Source organism: Mytilus trossulus, chromosome 1 (assembly GCF_036588685.1).
Source record: "Mytilus trossulus isolate FHL-02 chromosome 1, PNRI_Mtr1.1.1.hap1, whole genome shotgun sequence".
Taxonomy (NCBI): domain Eukaryota; kingdom Metazoa; phylum Mollusca; class Bivalvia; order Mytilida; family Mytilidae; genus Mytilus; species Mytilus trossulus.
Window position 1 is genome coordinate 96,957,310 of NC_086373.1, and position 19,218 is coordinate 96,976,527.

Genomic DNA, 19,218 nt, shown 5'->3' on the forward strand with positions numbered 1-19,218 from the left:
TGTAGGTTTAATCTATTTTTTATATTTGCATTTTTTCAATATTGCAACAAAAACAATCATTATTTGTGACCTGGGATCTCTACCATTTACTACGTTTAAAATATTGCACCAAAATCTTAAATCAATAAATAGGTATAAGTAAAAACTTAACCATATATAAAATCTATCCCAATTCAAGGGAGATAATCAATAAAATCTATATTACATGCAATTTTACCTTTTTGTAAATAACTAAGTATCAATTTTTCACTGAAATGCAGCTATTGAAAATTTAAACCACTGTTCTGACAGATAGGTTGTAACTAACTAACTTGTATCAGGGTTAGAAAGATTGTTTTATATTTTTGTTTTAATTTTATAATGCAGTGCTAATTTACATTGTATGACCATTAAATATAACAATTGGCCAAAAAAACAAAAAATGTTACTCCAATTGACATAATGGTTGCTCATGCAAACAATACTTACTTTTATTAAAATAAATTTTTCAAGTTGATGCTAACTGCAGTTTTATTTAAACAGTATGGCAAAAAAAATTGGTGTTTGGCACTTGATGATGAAATTAGTTTCTTCTCCGGCTTATGTCTACAATGGCTGAAAAGTGATGGTATAGGGCAGTCACAATATGTAATGTGACTATTATAAATGAAGACTATAAATATGAAAACATCAAAAATGTTGAACATCCCAAGAAATTACTTTAGTGAAGAGACATGGTGACATTGGTCATCCCTGAACTTTTTCCATCCATCAGAAGAACTAATGATGAAGAAGGGCTCCATTTAGCTGTGTAGAATGTATAAATACATTGCCACGTCTGGTCTAAATGGAGACCTTACATCTGATACATCATGTAGGGTGAGTGACCTACTCTTTGCATATTTAAAAAAACCTGCCACAAGCTTCCATCCAATATACCCTCGTTTTCTATCAACAGTCAAATTCCTAACCTTCATCCTTGCCAGCACACCTGGAGGAATGTCTCTATTGGTTTAGTTGTTAATATAGATTTTTGCCTGGTGTAAGCATGAAATATTTGCTACTGTACATTTGGTAAAATGACCTGATAAATTAGTTTCAAAAATTAATTGCTGATGTTTTTTTTTTTATTTGATGGAACCTTGACCATAAATGTGCACTGACAATACTTCATTATAAGGCAGTATAAATAGAAATAAAGAAACCTAACCTCAGGTAAGAAATTTCCCTACCTCAGGTAAAACTTCCTCTCCATCTTCTGCTGACTCCTCACTTGGGGTCAATGAACCTGGGCGTGGCTGACCTTGGAAAATGTGGAGTCTGAGAGATGCTTTGCCATACCGGGTCCAATCACTTTTGTAAGGTCTATTGTCAAATGGTATCTGAGTACTGTCAGGTACTGGTGGGTAGAATAATTTGAGGGTGTGAGTTCCTGTGTTTATGTTCATTGTATTGGGATTGAAATTCCTTCTGGTCCTCAAAGACAAATCTACAATATACAGTATACTGTGAATTCATTATTATTCGTTGGATACCAATTTTCGTGGTTTTCGTGGGTACAGGTAAACCACGAATTCAAATGTTCAACAAATTACATATTTTCTATAGGCTTTGTATGCAGATATTGGCAAAACCACGAAATTAGATATCCACGAAAATACTGGTTTTCATCAATCAACAAAAATTGATACCCACGAAAATAAATGAATCCACAGTATAACATTAAATATATAAACTATTAATTCTTAAAGAAAAATCTAACTTATCTAGCACCTGTCATCACTTTGAACTAAAATTTATAGCTCTTTGAGACAAATCAACACTACATTTACTGAATAAACCTATATATATTTGTGTTAGGCCTTTCAAATTTTCCAGGCTTTTCCCCTGTGTAAAAATAGGCAGATATAAAATTAGCTATCAACTTCCCAAAAAAGAAATATTGATATAAGATGTTGATGTGAGTTTAATATTTTGTTTAAAAAGGGTGTTGCTACAGTTTAATTAGACCTTATTGGAGGATTTTTTTACCTCAGCCTTCAAATTATCATAATAATGACTTTTTTGGTGTTATGGTTAGTTTTACATACCTTTAGTTACAAACTATTAAAGGACAATCATACACAACTTTTGCAATGGTTGCCATGAACTCTAAACAAACGTCATCTAAGAATCCATAGAGGGTATTTGGATGATAATTTAAATTAGGACCACTGAGTACGCAGGCCCTAATAATCAAAGCACATGATTATCCCAGACTAGCATCTTGCTGGTCAGAAAATGGAAGAAAAATCCTCAAAATTACATGTTTGCCATTTGACCACTTGCAGGAATAGATTTTATAGAATTCTATGTTTACCTTCTGTAGACATCACTAAAGGAACTGCAGTCCAAGCAACAAGTGTTTCCTCATCATAAAGTGTGGCATCATGTTGTTGATCATGTAAAATAATATCATCTGTAACAATATCTTGTCGTTTACGTAAATAAAAACGTGCAATTAAAATCATATCCCCCTGCATATCTACATTATTAAAGGTAGCTTCCTGCTGTCCAAAGACATGGAAGCCATATTTAAAGTTTGATTTAACAGCTGTAGTACTACATGTAACAGGACTAGTGGATGATTGTACAACCTGCAAAATAGATAATAAAAATATTTATAAAAAAAAAAAAAGAAAAAAAAAAAAAGAACTAACACTACAAGTCAAGAAAAACTTAAAAATATATTGATATAACTAAAATTATTTATTAAGTTTGTCTGAGAGTGCAAAAGCTCCATCTTATCTCATCATTCAATCAAAGAGGTCCTTATGTATGGCTATAGATATACATATTACATGAACATAAATATATTTATCATATATTTAGTACAAAATACAGCTATTTTGTATATCTAATAAAGGTTCGTTTTTCCAGTCTGTATCACCTACCCTGTATCGCATACCCCGTATCGCATAGCAAAACCTGTATCGCATACCCCGTATCGCATGGTCAAATCCGTATTGCATACCTTTTTTTTTTAAAGTCAGTTTTTTTGGGTTTTTTTGGCTTAAGAAAAAATTTCCTCAAAATAGGTAATTTTTTTAAATGATGTCATTGTTTGGTATGTAACATCAGTCACGAACGTCAAGTTTTCATATTGTATGTGACGTCACGAACATCAAGTTTTCATATACTAAATGCAACTATAAAAAATACAAAAATAAACAAAATATTTTTAAAATAACAGCACGCAAATTGTAAGGTAACCCAGGTGCTTCGTATAAATAATTGAGCAGTTATTTTATGGCTTTGAAACAAGACAAAAACAGAACTGAAGGTAACCCAGTGCTATGGATCAGAAAAATGTTCATATAATATAATACTCTTCTGTTGAAATATATGATAAAGCGTATAATACATGGCAAAATCCATATCACATGCCGTATCACCCTCGACCAATATCATCCCTCGGCCCTAAAGGCCCTTGGGCTGATATTGATGTCTCGGGATGATACGACATATGATACGGATTTTGTCATGTATTATTCTCTATATATATGCTCATTGAACACTATTTACCTGCTGCCTTTCTATTAACCTTAGTGAAGGTAATTATTTTAATTGAATCTCATCTAATCAGTATAAATTGTTGGAAATGAAAACTTTGTTAAAACTGTAAAATTTACAGTTATAAATTGGTGCAAATGTCATAAGCCCTGTACATAATAGTCATAAAAAGAGCAGCAATATGCAACACATTAGTCATGCATGAATAAAACTAGCAGAAATTATCATGATTTACTCGTTAAATGTTAAGGCAGGTGCATCAATTTTGAATCAAAATTAAATCTGAATATCACCAAAGATGCATTATGAAATGCACAAAATACTTAGAAACTTTTGAACAAATTCTCTTGTAAAACTACATTTGATTTCTATTGTAATTTAATGTATTACCTTTCCAGTGGAAGCATAATATGCTGTAACTCTAACTTTCCCCTCCCCAAACTCTGCCTTCTTCACTCTGTCAACCTGGAATCCTATTGTTGTATCCCTGGGGAGCAAAGGTGCCCCCGTTGGGGTTATAGAAGGTAAGCGCAGTTCTCGGCTATAAAATTACAATGATACACCATTAATATTCACACAAAAGTAGCATTTGACAACGGTTTATCAATGAAAAAATAGTAAATAATTTTGTAAATTGAAGAGACATTGGTTTATTCATGTAAATACTACTGGTTCTTTAATTTTTAGTTGAATACTAATTTTTCGTGGACTTCTTGGGGACAAATTTATTAAAGAAATGTATGCATGCAGACTTTGCCAAAACCACGAAATTAAATTATCCACATAATGCAATTTTTCTACAATCCATGAAAATTGGTGCCCATGATACTAAAAATGAAGCAACAGTATAGGTAATATGCAAAAATCAAAGTGCTTGTGAACTCTTTAAGATTTTTTCATTTCGCAATTTTGTGAATCTTTAAATAAAACATTGATTTGTAGTTTGCTAGTCAAATTAAAAATTTAAGTTAGAGTTTTCTCCCTTTGTTTTTAATTGCACATTGGAAGTTAAACCTATTCTAATAACAGAATATACACCATGCATTACTTATGTTATTTTTAATAAAAAAAAAGTTTTCTTGACAAGTATAGTTATTCAAATGCACATCATTGTAACTTTTAAATATCAAATTATAACATTTCATCTCTAAATTACATGAATTTGACTGAATAGTATTTAAATAAGGATCACTTCACTGTAATATTTTGTATGAGCTATCAAAGGTAGATTAAATCTTTCGAAAATATAGATTTTTCATGCTATATTTACCCCAAAACAATCAACATTTACAATTCAGTCAGTTACAAACCCTAAAAGCAATTTCAAACTAATTTTGCCTGACAGACTGTCAAGAAAACCAAAAACAAAATATCAACTCTGACATCCTTAAAATGTACCAATAACATTTAAATAAAAGACTTAGATTTAAGCTGTTTTGTAAGATTAGTGCAGATTTCAGTTACTAAGCCAGATTTCCTTTTATCCATATGAAAAATTAACAACTGAATGCTGGAAAGAAAGTAAGAATATATAGCATCAATGCCTCAAATGACGTCAAGTCTAAATGTTATATATACCAGTAAACCATTTTCATTAGCTTTTAAGTATATAGCAATTCAAGTAAGTATAATTACTACAAAAAGTGCTCTGAAATAAGCACCAAAACTTTATTTCTACCAGTGTATATACATTATACTACTTCAAATCACAACCAAAATCTTCAGGCTTTCTTAATAAATAATGTAACATATTGTAGCACCAAAAACCCTCCTCCTTTTCAGTTCTTCATTTCCTTTTGCTATAATTTAGAAAAACATTTATACTTAAAATGTGAGTTTACACCCAACACCAGAGAAAAGTTGATTTTTAAGTATTCCCAAAGCAGAACATGCAGATAGGAGCAGGGTCCTGATACTACAAAGAGAAAGTAGAAAATGAAAGTTGAAATCTATGTATAGTTGACCCTGACATTACCTGGACATTCTAGATCCAATACTAGGAGGGGGAGGAGGGTTTTGTACCGGTGTTGGTGATTTATACAACGATGGAATCTGAAATAAAACAAAGTTTTTACCTTGGTAGGAACAAAAAATGTAACAGCAGAAGGCTACAAATTCATAGATAAGTGAAGAGATTTAAATTTTCTGCAGTGCAGTTTTATTCCACTTTAAAATAAAGCAACATACAAATTGACATACTGTAAACTATGCTAGTCTAATTCATTAGTGTTCATGAAATAAATTTTCAGATGAGCTCAATCTCTCAATGCAAAATATATTGAAGAGAAATCACAATTGATAGAAAATACACATTTGTCTTGTGTATTGACAAATTATCTAATAATTCATTTTCCTTAAACTGAAAGGGAGCAATAGTTGTGTCCCTTAAAAAGTTGCTTAAGAAAGGAAAGAAATGTGCAGTACTAAATACTATCTGTGTCTAACTAAAAATCGATCATCAATAGTAAATATTTGCTTTATTATGAAATCATTTGAATCTTTTAAACACAATAGAATTAAAACAAATTAAGTTCATCTTTCAATAAAATATAATATATACATTTATAAAATGCCTTGACTGAAAAAATTTGAAAGCAAATATGACATGCAATATTTTATAAAGTAAAATATATCTAATGTCAAGAGTTACATTAAAAGTAGTTTGGTAAACCATTTGTACTTACAGTAGGTTGGTTATATTGTTGATGATTAGAGGCAGATATATTCAATAGTGACTGAACTTCAGAATCTCTCATGTTGACGATACGATAATATAACTCAGCATCGTCAAACTAAAATAGACAAGAACTCTGACATGTCAAACTGATAGTATATATAAAATTCATGCAACCTTAATAGTGGAGACAATTCATTGTACAACAATAACATTTGTCAGTCAAGTAAAGCAGAGTGAATCTGATAATACAATTAGGCACAATGAGTGTAATTCATATTTTTTCATACTACAGAACCTTTGTTTTTTTTCAATTGCATTTCATAATAATAACAATCCTCTGTGACAAATAAGTCAAGAATTTTCCATCCATTCTGTGGGGTAAAACTCTAAGAGAGGAGTCCCTATATCAGGAAGTCACTTTAGTTTCATTATTTATATTTTTCCTGTATTCAATATGAAGTCTGTAACTGATAAAGTTTTATCTGAATAGTTTCTGTCACTACAGGGGAGATCACTGACAAACCTTTTCTAATTTCTGTAGTTCACTAGCATGAAGGAATGGTTTGATTGGTAGTTAGGGGGAGATAACTGACAAACCTTTTCTAATTTCTGTAGTTCACTGGCATGAAGGAATGGTTTGATTGGTAGTTAAGGGGAGATAACTGACAAACCTTTTCTAATTTCTGTAGTTCACTGGCATGAAGGAATGGTTTGATTGGTACATTTCTAAATGGAATCCTGAATTTTCCTGCTATAAGTTTTGCATCATTATCAAACAATGGCACTTTAACCCAGGCACGAGTTATCAAACTATGTTTGTCATACTCTGATGCAGGACCACCTGACAACTGTAACTCTACTACAACACCTAAATCTGAGTCAGCTGGACACCTGAAAAATATAACATCATATAAATCAATGTTAGACCACCTGCATCTGAAGAATATAACATTAACAATATAAACAAGCACATGATGAACAATTGTTATTCCATAGTCTCTAGATCTAGATCTTATTACATTAAGATATAATTGTCAGGTTAAATTCCTTTCAAGTGTGCATTAATCTATATTGCTCTACCCTCATCATGAAAGTATTGCAAGGCAAGACATAGTCCCCTACAGGTTAAAGATTCATTATACTGGAAAAAATGCCAACTTGACCAGGTCAATATCTTCAAGCATAATACAAAAAAGTGTGGAAAAATGATTATTTAAGTGAATTTTTCAAGTCATAGGACTATTACTTTACACAAAATTCATCAGATCAGAACAAAATTTGAACTTGGTCTGTCACTAGTCATGATAAAAAAATACACCAATAAACAAATCAATATCTTCAAGCACAAAGACAAAAAGGGTGGAAAACTGATTTGACGAACAGACGGATGGACAGACTGACATTGATTACTTAATTACCAACTTCCATGTGATACTTACTTGGGAACAGGTTGCCTAGCTCCTATTACAGCATTAGCACCTCCTGAAGTGCCCACTGCTCTAGTGGCAGGTTCTGTGTAAACAGTTGGGAGGACTGTAGGTTCTCCTATGGACTGTCCTGTACCATGCAGGCCCACTATCAAACGACATGCTGTGGTTCTTGGGTCCAAGTTCAGTACAAAGTCGTAAAATATCATAAAACCAGCACTGAAAGAAAACAAAAGTATCAGAAATATTCTTTTCCTGTTTTGCTTCTTTTTGGGGGCATCTTATTTTTAAGATAAGCATATATGTTTGGTAAGTTTTGTTTTTCTTTCATTTTTTCTTTTTACAGTAAAACTGTCAATTACCCGATATAGCGTTTAAGTTATGAACAGATTTACTAAGTTGAAAGTTGCTGTGACAATGCACAAACTGCTTTTACCAAAACATTAAAACTGATATGGGACAGACAACGAGATAGATGAACTATTGTAGGTAGGACATTAAAACCTGAGTTTATATTATTGACATCATTATTCTAGCAATTCCACTTCTGTCCTAAATTAATTGACTATGATTTCAGTTTTCCTATCGAATGTCTGTGGTATTCTCCGGGCACACTATTAATAAAAACTGGCCGCCACAAATTAGCCTAAATGTGGTGCTTAAAAGTGATGTTAAAACACTAAAATCAAATCAAATGAAATGAAACATGTCCTGAATGATGAATAGTCATAAATAAGAAAACATAGCAACCTCTAACTATCATAGGTTTGGCATAAAAATTGGAGAACAATATTATTGATAACAGTCATAAGGCATCATTCAAGAAATACCACTCCTGGTCTGTCCAAAGGGTCAAAAATTGTAATTCAAGGGAAATAACTCCTTAAAAAGTCATCCAATGGTTTTAGCAATGTTGGCATTTTTGAAGCTTTTGCTTTTTACAGTTTTTTCTATACCCAAAAATTTTTAAGAGCATTTGTAAAATCAAATTTCAGCCAAAAAATTGTTTTAAAGGGCAAAAACTTCTATTAGGAATCATCCATAGGTTTGTGATATCAGCTTTCTTGTTTATCTAGAACTGCTAATCATATTTGCTTTTACAGTTAGTATCTGTCTTTTATACTTGATAATTGAGGAGCCATCCAAATTGGTTTTAGTCATGCTGGCATTTTTGATGTCTTGTATTGCTGATTGTTTGTGACATTAAATTTTTTGTAGATCTTGTATTCATGATTATTTTTCCAGTTTAAAGTTTCTACCAACTCATTTATGGAAAATTGCATTTTCATAGATATTTGATTTTGTGATTTTTTCAATCTTTGCATATAAAGCCTATAGAAAATTTGTAATTCCTTGCACTTTTGAATTCGCAGTTTATCTGATCCCACAAAACCCCATGGAAATTGATATTCAATGAATAATAATGAATCCCCTAACAGGATCTATAAGTCTTGATATAATATGCATAGTAAAACAAAATGGGCAATAAGTAGTTATGGAGTCACTCATAGGTTTCAGTCATATTATCATTTTGTAGAACTTGTGTTGTTTATTATTTGTCTTTTATTATAAGTTTCTATTAATGCAAATATTTTTCAAGTTTTTAAATAGGCAAAAAAAATAAAAATATAAACAATCTTCAAACTATATACAATAATGATCAATCAATCCAAGATTGGTTGAAATTATTTCAATAGTTTCAGGAGTTTCAGGGGAAGATTCTTGTAAAAGTTTATAACAATGGATGCCCAGTAATGACATTAGCTCATGTGGCCTTGTGACCAGGTGAGCTAAATGAGTGAATAGCCTCTGTTTCCAAAATCATATTTATGAAAACATTACCAATGAGTGAATCATAATTATCCTCCATTTGTTTACCTCTATTTTGACTTTTCAATAATTTCAAACAAAAAATAAATACTCTATGGCCTTTTTTAAATGTATGTGACATAACTAGTTTCAATACAAGTGCAACATATATGTTATTTTAGAAGCTTTATGTGTTTTTCTATAAAAGTGTAGAATTTACAGGTTCTTAAATGAGTTGAGTATGGTTTCATTTATTTGAACATTATGTTGTGACTATAACTGTATCTTTTAAAGAAACAAATATTTGAGGAAACCAAATTTTTAAAGTGAATATTGATATTACGGATTAGAGTACTAGAAAATTGTGATTGTAGACCCACATCACATTTAGTGAGATAGCATAATCCTCAATATGGTTATAGCAGTGATGCACTTTTATCATTACACCAATTCCTTGGTCTTTTTTGGAACAGCAGTAATAAGCTTGCTAATGTAGTGTGGTGGTATGGCTATGCAGGATGTATAAACTGGCACCTATGTCCAATCAGAATGGATGCATTCATTTAGATGCCTTATGTAGAGAGAGTGCAACACTCTGCACTTTCATAACTATTGCAACAACTCTTTACAGTGTTCAAAGGTGGCAAGTTCTGAGGTTAAATTTCTGTCCCTATCAAGTATACCCTTAATTTTCAATGACAGTTTAAACCAATTATCTGACTGTGGTTATATGTTACTATTTGTAATAACATCAACATTACCATTTTTCTGCACCTGATTCACATTTTGACTTTTAATATCTCTTCAGTTTAAGGCATGTATATTTGAACATTCAAAGCTTAATATAAACATTAAAGAGCTAATAAAAATAAATAGGACCAAATTTATCGCCAAACATGGACAAAAAATCAAAGCTATGCATGAGGGAGATTCAGTTCTAAAATGATTTTGCAAGTTTGAATGCAAGGTTTTCTAGTTCCATATAAATTATCAAAAGAAATATACCACTTGTTAGATATGACATTTTGTGGTTTTGATAACCAAATTGGTTCCCTTTGAATAAAGTTTTATAGCATGCATATACAAAAGTCTAATTTATGGGAGTGTTTTAATTATGAATTCCATCATTACACATATTAAATACATAGAAGGTCTTAATATCACATAAATTAAATTTCCATTTAAATCTTGATTTGTAAAGAATGTTGATATATATTTGATGATGTAAACACCACACTTCTCTGTTACCCAGATGATTTCATTATCATACCCAGGTGAAAATCTTCAATCAGAATGATCTACATGATTAGAATCCCCCATGTTGTGTAACAGTGTGACCATGGCAGTCAATAAACATTCAATGCTATTCAGTGGTATTTACCTTTTAGAAATTATTGATGTATATGTTTGTTGTGGCCTAAACAAGTCCATCAAAACTCATTAAAATTCTGACAGGTCATTTACTAAAGCGATACCTTTCATACTTATCACATTTATTACAAATTTGGAAATTAAAGTTAAAAATTGAAAATTTTGTAGCTTTAAATATATTTCATATTCTTTGATTCGGCTTTAAAACCAGTTTTGATATCATAATTCAATTCAAATTCTAAATTAAGGAAAATACAAGAGTGCACACGCTGAAATGTCTCGCCTTTTTTACTATCATTGATATTATGTTGATAGACCAAGCTTTATTACAACTGTCACATAAACTCAACATTAACCAAGAAACACTGATCAATGAACCATGAAAATGTGCTCAAGGTCAGATGAACATTATGCCAGGCAGACATGTACAGCTAACAATTCTTCAATACAACAAATATAGTTGACTTATTGCTTATAAATTAAGAAAAACAGACCAAAACACAAACACTTAACACTAAGCAATGGACCATGAAAAAGAGGTAAAGGTCAAATAAAACCTGTGTAACAGACATATAGATCATAAAATATTTCCATACACCAAATATAGTTGACCTAATGCATAAAGTATTAGAAAAATAGACCAAAACTCAAAAGCTTAACTTTGACCAGTAAACAATGAAAATGAGGTCAAGGTCAGATAACACCTGTCAGCTAGACATGTACACCTTACAATCATTCCATACACCAAAGATAGTAGACCTATTGCATATAGTATAAGAAAAACAGACCAAAACACAAAAACTTAACTATAACCACTGAACAATGAAAACGAGGTCAAGGTCAGATGACACCTGCCTGCAGTTGGACATGTACACCTTACAGTCCTTCCATACACTGAATATACTAGACTTATTGCTTATCCCTTTCCTCCATTGAAATTTTATTTTGGCATACTTGATTCGCATAGGATTTCTTTAATAAAATGCTGAACTTATGATTTAAAGTATTACGGCATTGCAAAAAACAACTATTTCATCAAATAAATTTTAGTCAGATATTCCTATGATATTCCTTTTCATATTGGATGCAAATTTTTTTAAGTCAACTGCAGACACTTTGTAGTCAAAGTGTTTCAACTGAGGTACTACACAGGCGTCAAAAGGCGCCATTATGGAGTAAGGGGGGTGGCGTCAAAAGGTGTCATTATGGAGGAAAGGGTTAAAGTATCTGAGATATGGACTTGACCACCAAAACTTAATCTTGTTCACTGATCCATGAAATGAGGTCGAGGTCAAGTGAATGACGGGCATGAGGACCTTGCAAGGTACGCACATACCAAATATGGTTATCCAATTACTTATAATAAGAGAGAGTTTAACATTACAAAAAATCTTAACTTTTTTTTCAAAAAGTCACTGAACCATGAAAATGAGGTCAAGGACATTTGACATGTGACTGACGGAAACTTCGTAACATGAGGCATATATATACAAAGTATGAAGCATCAAGGTCTTCTACCTTCTAAAATATAAAGCTTTTAAAAAGTTAGCTAACACGGCCGCATCACTATCCTGATGTCGAGATTTCTGCAACAAAAGTTGCAGGCTCAACAATAAAACTGAATTCAAAATTGACATCAATCCATAATATTCCTCTAAGATGCCCTCAATAAGCATAATATGTAGGTCACTAGGATATTCCTTTTCAGAGACAACTGTATACTCCCTTAGAAACAACTGAGAAATAGGTATATTCTACTGCATGTATATCCTTACACCAATCATATGACTGAAGGTTATTTAGTATCCATCTGTGCTCCAGTGTAAGTTTGAATAAACAATAAATAAAATGTAGGTCACAGTTACTTATTTGTGTGGATTGTTGTCACATTTCCATAATAACATTTTTACACCAAGTTTTAAGATCGAAGGTTACTAATATGTAGACTGAACATATAACTAAGATACCGTAGGTCAAAATTAATAAATGCAACTGGACTGAGAAATATTGGACTTATGACCTTCATCAAGGTAATATTGAAATTGAGAAAGGATATGGGTAATGTGTCAAAAAGACAACATCACACCCAAAGAGCAGATACCTGCTGAAGGCCGTCAATGGGTCTTCAACAGAGGGAGAAAATTCAACACCTCGAGGAGGACTCCAGCTGATCCCTCAACAAAAGTGTGTACTAGTTCAGTGACAATGGATGTCATACAAAAATCCAAAACATTTAAATGAACTTAATGAACTGTTTGCAGTAACTTTATAATAACCTAATGCCCATTTAAATCAACTCAGGACAGGGATGTGTAATAGTTTATAGAACATTCCTAAGAAAATTTTATATTGTAATAAATTAAAACATAAATTCATAAATAATTTATTGCGTAGATTCTACAATTATAAGATATAACATAAAATATCACAGACAATGGCTTATAACAGCAATATAAGATACATACTTAATTTCATTTACATAATTATTTTACTTATAATAATCATAATTTCAATAAACATAGAGCAGTTAAAGCTAGAGAAAAAAATTCATTTACAGTAAAGTTTTGGAAATAAGGGAAAAGATGACCCATACCATTTTAAAGTTTTTAAGTACACTGTATAACATTACATTCTCTGCCACATACAATTGAATAAATTTTAAATGGCTCAGTTCATCAGAATTTTTCTAGCTATAAATATCCCAATTTTTTTGTTCTACCATTTCAGTACATCACATATTTGATATCTATTGAAACATGTCAGACATTATAGTAAAACAAAGATGTTTGATGTCAATCAGCTAAGAATTCTTTATAGCAATCACATTTATTTGTTTATTTTTTAATATAATGCCAAACTACTACCGAATCTCCCTAAGGAACAAAGTTTGCATAAGCTAGATTCCACACAGAGATGTCAACATAAAAACAAACAATAGTTTTGTATCAAACTTTAATTTACAGTTCATTATTTGGTTCATTATAGCGTACAGTTTCATACTGTTCTCTAGTTAAAGTGTTCCGTATCTGAGGGTTGATAGTCAGAAACGAGCTGCAAATAAATTTTTCAGTCATGAATCAAAAATATCTCCACAATGCCAAAGTTAACTATATAATTAATGCAAAATATGGTTTAAAAGTTTAGAAACCACATGACTTCCATTCTAATTAGATTTATTGATAGATTTCGTTACCCCGATTTTGTTTTTTGTCCATGGATTTATGAGTTTTGAACAGTGGTATACTACTGTTGCCTTTATTTAAACATAAAATATTTAAATATAGTTTACAAATAAACCAAAATTTTGAAGGTTACTTAAACATGCAAATCCCATGACAAAAGATGCAAAAATTGGTAATGAAACAAATGAAACAAGTTAATGTCTTGGTTCAGGTAACTTTTTGTGGTAAGTAATAATTTTCAAATGTAACCTTTTGAAAAAGATTCTAAATTAAAATTTAACAAATTTTGACATTAGTTTCAATGTCAAAATAATTTGAAAATTTACATAAAGATGTATTCAGGCCAAGCTTCATGTAAATCTAATGAGAAGTTGGATCAAGATAATTGAAATGTTTTTGATGTAGATTTTTTTTTAATTAGATGTGGATAATGAATCTAAACTTTGTTGAAATTGTTTTGATCAATATAATATATTTCATGTTTATATTTTGAGTGTATAGATATGCACTCATATTAAAATGAAGATTTAAAGCGTTTCATATAATTGTAATTGACAGACCACAATCATTGTACTTTTTTACTCATAAATCTCAAATATAAAGCAAAATCAAGTTTATATCAACATGTAGCAAAAATTAAAACAAAATGAACAAAAAGCTTGATTTAACTTGGGATTTCTATTTTCAAATATTACAATTTAAGAATTGACACTTCTTGTATGCACTTTTATAATGTAACAAAAGTGTTGAATCAGGTACACCTATTTTTTCATGTGAAGTACTTCAGTCTGAACATTTACACCCACCCAAATATAACTACACAAAAAATTGAATTCTAAAGTATGTTTTCCACATATGTATTGGCAAGACACTCATTATCAGTAAACAAACAAACAACTCATTTAACCATTGATCATCTCATTCAAACACACTAAACAAAAGTCAATAGATGTCCACTTTAACCATTGCTATGCATTTGCATATTAGAAAGTTGTTGCAATGCAGTCATCTGCTACAATGTTATTGCAATGCAGTCACTGGCTTGATATGGAGGTTTGTTGAAGGCTCTGTTAGTACTACACACATTTTGGCCCTATTCAAAAGAGGAAAACCAGAATTAAATTCCTGACACATACAATGAAGTTTAAATTTTGAAAACTTATCTTATTAAATTTAATTATGTTTTCTGTTTCTTTACAAATGCTTTATCATACCGTTGAACTGCAACTTCAAAACATGTTTTACATTCATTTCAAAGTTTTCGTTTATATCCAAGGTAAAAAAAATAACATTGAAATTTTATTGTGATGACAAATTATATTTTGCAAAACCTAAGTAAAAGGAATATAGAAAAGAATACTAAAAAATTTCCATTATTTGCTTTTATGAAAACACACTGTATTAAGCAATAGTGCTGTGTCATGCTTGTGTATTAGTATAAATATGTTGAAAGCAGGGGGGAATAATATATATAAAGAAGGAAAAAATATCTATCTGATTTTTTGGTAATTTTTTTTAAACTACATGTGATTTCTAAAGGTTTTGTGCAAATAAAAATGTCTAGGGTTTTTAACCTGGTTCTACAGTTCCATTTTTTAAGAAGTTGTTTCTTGATTTTCATTTTCTTCATCAATTTTTTTAGGGTCAGGATAACCTTTCCTACTCTGTGTAGAAACCCATGTGTGGAATGCCGAGGACAAATTCTGTCGATTAAACCGGTCTGTGCTAAAATTTATAAGAGAATAATCATCCCAATTTTACCAAATTGAATTTCAGGAATACTATGGGTCATACTTGTTAACCACCACCAAAAACCAACCAAAATTTAGAATTGTGCTTAATGAAGTGAGTAAATTGAAGACCAAGATATGTTTCATGCAAACTAACCTCAAAACTCTTAAAACCATCTAACTCTGAAACTAATAAATTTTAGTTCAATGAGATAAAGAGGAGTAATTTCAGCTTTCAAATCTCTTAGTTCCTTTAAAAAAAAACTATACTAATATCTAAAACCATTTTCCCCATTTTAATCATATATTTTATAACAGAACAAAGCAGCCATTTTACAAATCTAAACATAAACTACAGGGAAAAGATACAATAAATATTTCAGATGTTAATTGAAAGCAGTGCCGGTGAGTAGTAACAGTGGTACATTGAACTTACAAACTTTTATAAAATTTAATCAGGTTCATCAATATCAACATTATAATCACGTTCAGGGCGAGCAGTGGGTGGGACTTGCCTAGACATCTTTCCGTGTTGGGTAGATACCCATGTGTGATGACCTGTTGGAACATACCTATTGGGACTAAAAAGAGCCGAAAGAAAGTAAACATTGTAAAAGATAATACAATTTTAGAAAGCTGAAATTTATGTAGTGATTTGAAAACAAAGAAAAGTTTTATCACCTTCTTTTGCACATGGATATCTACCAAATAAAAATATTATAAAAATCTAGCAAAAAAACAATACTGGTTAAAAATTAATACTGTATTTGATTATCAGTTTCTATAGATATATAATTAGGGTGTGTGTAGCAGCCTGTAGTTAAGCTTCAACAAACCTCCATTTTACCTTACACAACTTTGAAGGATGCACGTAATGACCTTGGACAAGTAATTACAGTTCTAGGTATCCCATGATTCCATATAACACTGATGGAAAGTAAAGTTCAGTTTACAGTTAAATACTAGCCATTTAGCAAACAAACCCAAATAAAAAGAAAAAACACTCACTAACAACATTAAAATCGAAGATATTGTTTAGATGGTTAGATGTTTTTGTTTATTTCTTGTTTTGTTTTTCATTCATTCTATATTTTTTACAATTTACTAGAAACAATGCTATTATTTTGACAATGTAAAAACATTGCCAAAAGATTTTTTTATCAGCATTAAAAATACTGTACTTTGATACTTCTTTTACACCATCTTTTGTTAATATCACTTACTGTTGACCCTTTACTAACAATATTCTTATGCAGTCGGGGCCAGTACCTATGATATGTAATACCTCTTTTGATTGGATGACAATTACCATCAATTCCAGGATTGACAGTCAGTCATTGGAAACAAAATTGCACTGTCAAGGTTTTAGAAAGGATTGAAATGTTTAACTTTAAACATCTCACTAGTATTGCATTTCATTAGGAATAACTGCCCTTTGCTCAAATTAGAGATCTGTCACTGACACAATATCTGTGAAACTGGCTTGGCTCTACATCACCAGTAAAACTGCAGTTGTGACCATCATAACCCCAATTTACAATGGCATTTTTTAAACACTGCACTATAATTCTTTAGATTTACATAAACCTATTTTAAGCCCTTCCTGTTTTTTTTTTTTTTGTCACTCATATTTGTTTTGGTTATTTTTTTTCTCTTACCTATAGTAACTATGGATTTGGTTCTAGTCTCAAACAATTATCTAAACTAAACAAAATTCTGAGAATCATTTGTATTCCTCTATCGAATACTCTTGTCTTTACATCTGATTACATCCATTCCGGAAATAACAGCTTCTTATCAACTCGTTTTACGTCATATAGAAGTTTTGGTTAAAATAATAAACAAAACAACATGCAGTGCACATGTTGTCATGGTAATTTAAAGCATACCCCACTTGCGTTACAAAGTATCAGAAAACTGGATGTAGATATCTGACAGAAACAAAAACACATGTTACAACTAGTCACTGTGAAGCTGCTTACCAAATATAAAGTAATTTTTGTTCAATAGGTTTTGAAAATATGTAACAAAATATGAGTTTTCATTTAATATGTTGAAAAAATACAAAGTACAGTTATCAAGAAGTAGGTGTCACACAGATCCAACAAGAATGCGCGTCCATAGATGCTCTAATCACACTATCATTTTCTATGTCCAGTGGATCGTGAAATTAGGGTCAGAACTCTAATTTGGTTATTGAAATTAGAAAGATCATATCATAAGGAACATGTATACTATGTTTCAAATTGATTGGACTTCAACTTCAGCAAAAACTACCTCGACCAAAAACTTTAAACCTGAAGCAAGACAGACAGACAAACGAACGAACAAACAGACAGACGAACAGACACACAGACCAGATGGCATAATACCCTTAAATGTGGCATAAAAAGTGGTCAAATGTTCAACTCTACAAATAAAGTCATTCTGTCAAGAAGTATCTGAAAAATCTGTGTAGAAAATGATTTGTTCATTTGTTACACTGAAATATTTGAATTAACAAAAAGGAAGTAAGTGTCTGTGTCAGTCCAATCTGAAAAGTTCTCATACCCTACAACTCATTAATGTCAAGCTGCTGATCAAATCTAAAGCAATTATGTTAACTGGTTCCTGAGAAAAGGGGGATTAGAATATTTGTAAGATGCAAAGAAGGACGACCAAATGAAATGAAAGACATGGTGTAAGAAATATAGCTTGGTTATGTGGAAAGGACAACTATGTCACAGACTCACAGTAATGTTAATATTTCAAACAAGACTAACAGACAATGTCAAGCATTTTAAATTTGAAATGTAGGTTTCTCCATTCTAGATTACTGCCCTTAAACATTTGGTTCTTTCTACTTCATATCCTTTTAACAATCTTTCTTCTTTAATTAGCTAATATAACAAAAAGTCCCTCAGATATATTTCTTAACAGAATGGAACAATGTGACAATATTAAAATTATATCCCATCTGCATACAACTATAAACATAGATTGTATATTGATGTAATTCCAATATATGAACTATCACTTTTCAAACACTAATTGCCCTCACCATAATACAAACTGTAACAATTAGTACTTACTATTGGTCATAGGGTTGCATTGGTTCCACATCAACATAGGGTCTCTGTAACAGCCAAGGCATTTCTGCATTTTTCTGTTATAATTAACAATTTCATGTTAGCCGATTTTTACCAAATAATTAAATGGCAGTAGTGGCCATTCCTCTGGGAACACTTTTTCTGACAATCTGATTTTTGTAAATTGACAGCATTTCAAAATCTTTTCAACGCAAAAAGCAATGTACAGCATGCATTAAAATATTCAACTTTTTTTGAAAAATTGAAAATTCTTACAAAAGGTAAGTATATGATATAGAGAAGTGGTATGGTTGCTGATGAGTCACAATCTACCCATCAGAGACCAAAGGATGGGAATGTAAGGAAGCTTTTTTTTTTTTTTTTTTGCCAAATCACTAAACTGTATGTTTCTACATGTTTTGT

At 31.1% G+C, this 19,218-nt stretch overlaps 1 protein-coding gene across 5 annotated transcripts in view; it reads right to left on the reverse strand.

Moving 5' to 3' along the window:
- The window catches only part of LOC134692134 (uncharacterized), a 56,595-nt gene that overhangs the window by 13,938 nt on the left and 23,439 nt on the right, over positions 1-19,218 (reverse strand). For 4 of the 5 annotated variants that reach the window (XM_063552564.1, XM_063552590.1, XM_063552583.1 and 1 more), the window contains 8 exons: positions 18,799-18,872; positions 7,648-7,854; positions 6,880-7,099; positions 6,216-6,323; positions 5,507-5,583; positions 3,922-4,072; positions 2,339-2,615; positions 1,212-1,468 (listed from right to left, as the gene is read on the reverse strand). In XM_063552564.1, coding sequence (XP_063408634.1) covers positions 1,212-1,468; positions 2,339-2,615; positions 3,922-4,072; positions 5,507-5,583; positions 6,216-6,323; positions 6,880-7,099; positions 7,648-7,854; positions 18,799-18,872 — 1,371 coding nt within the window. The remainder of the gene's footprint in view (positions 1-1,211; positions 1,469-2,338; positions 2,616-3,921; positions 4,073-5,506; positions 5,584-6,215; positions 6,324-6,879; positions 7,100-7,647; positions 7,855-18,798; positions 18,873-19,218) is intronic. The other variant, XM_063552573.1, reaches the window with a different exon arrangement.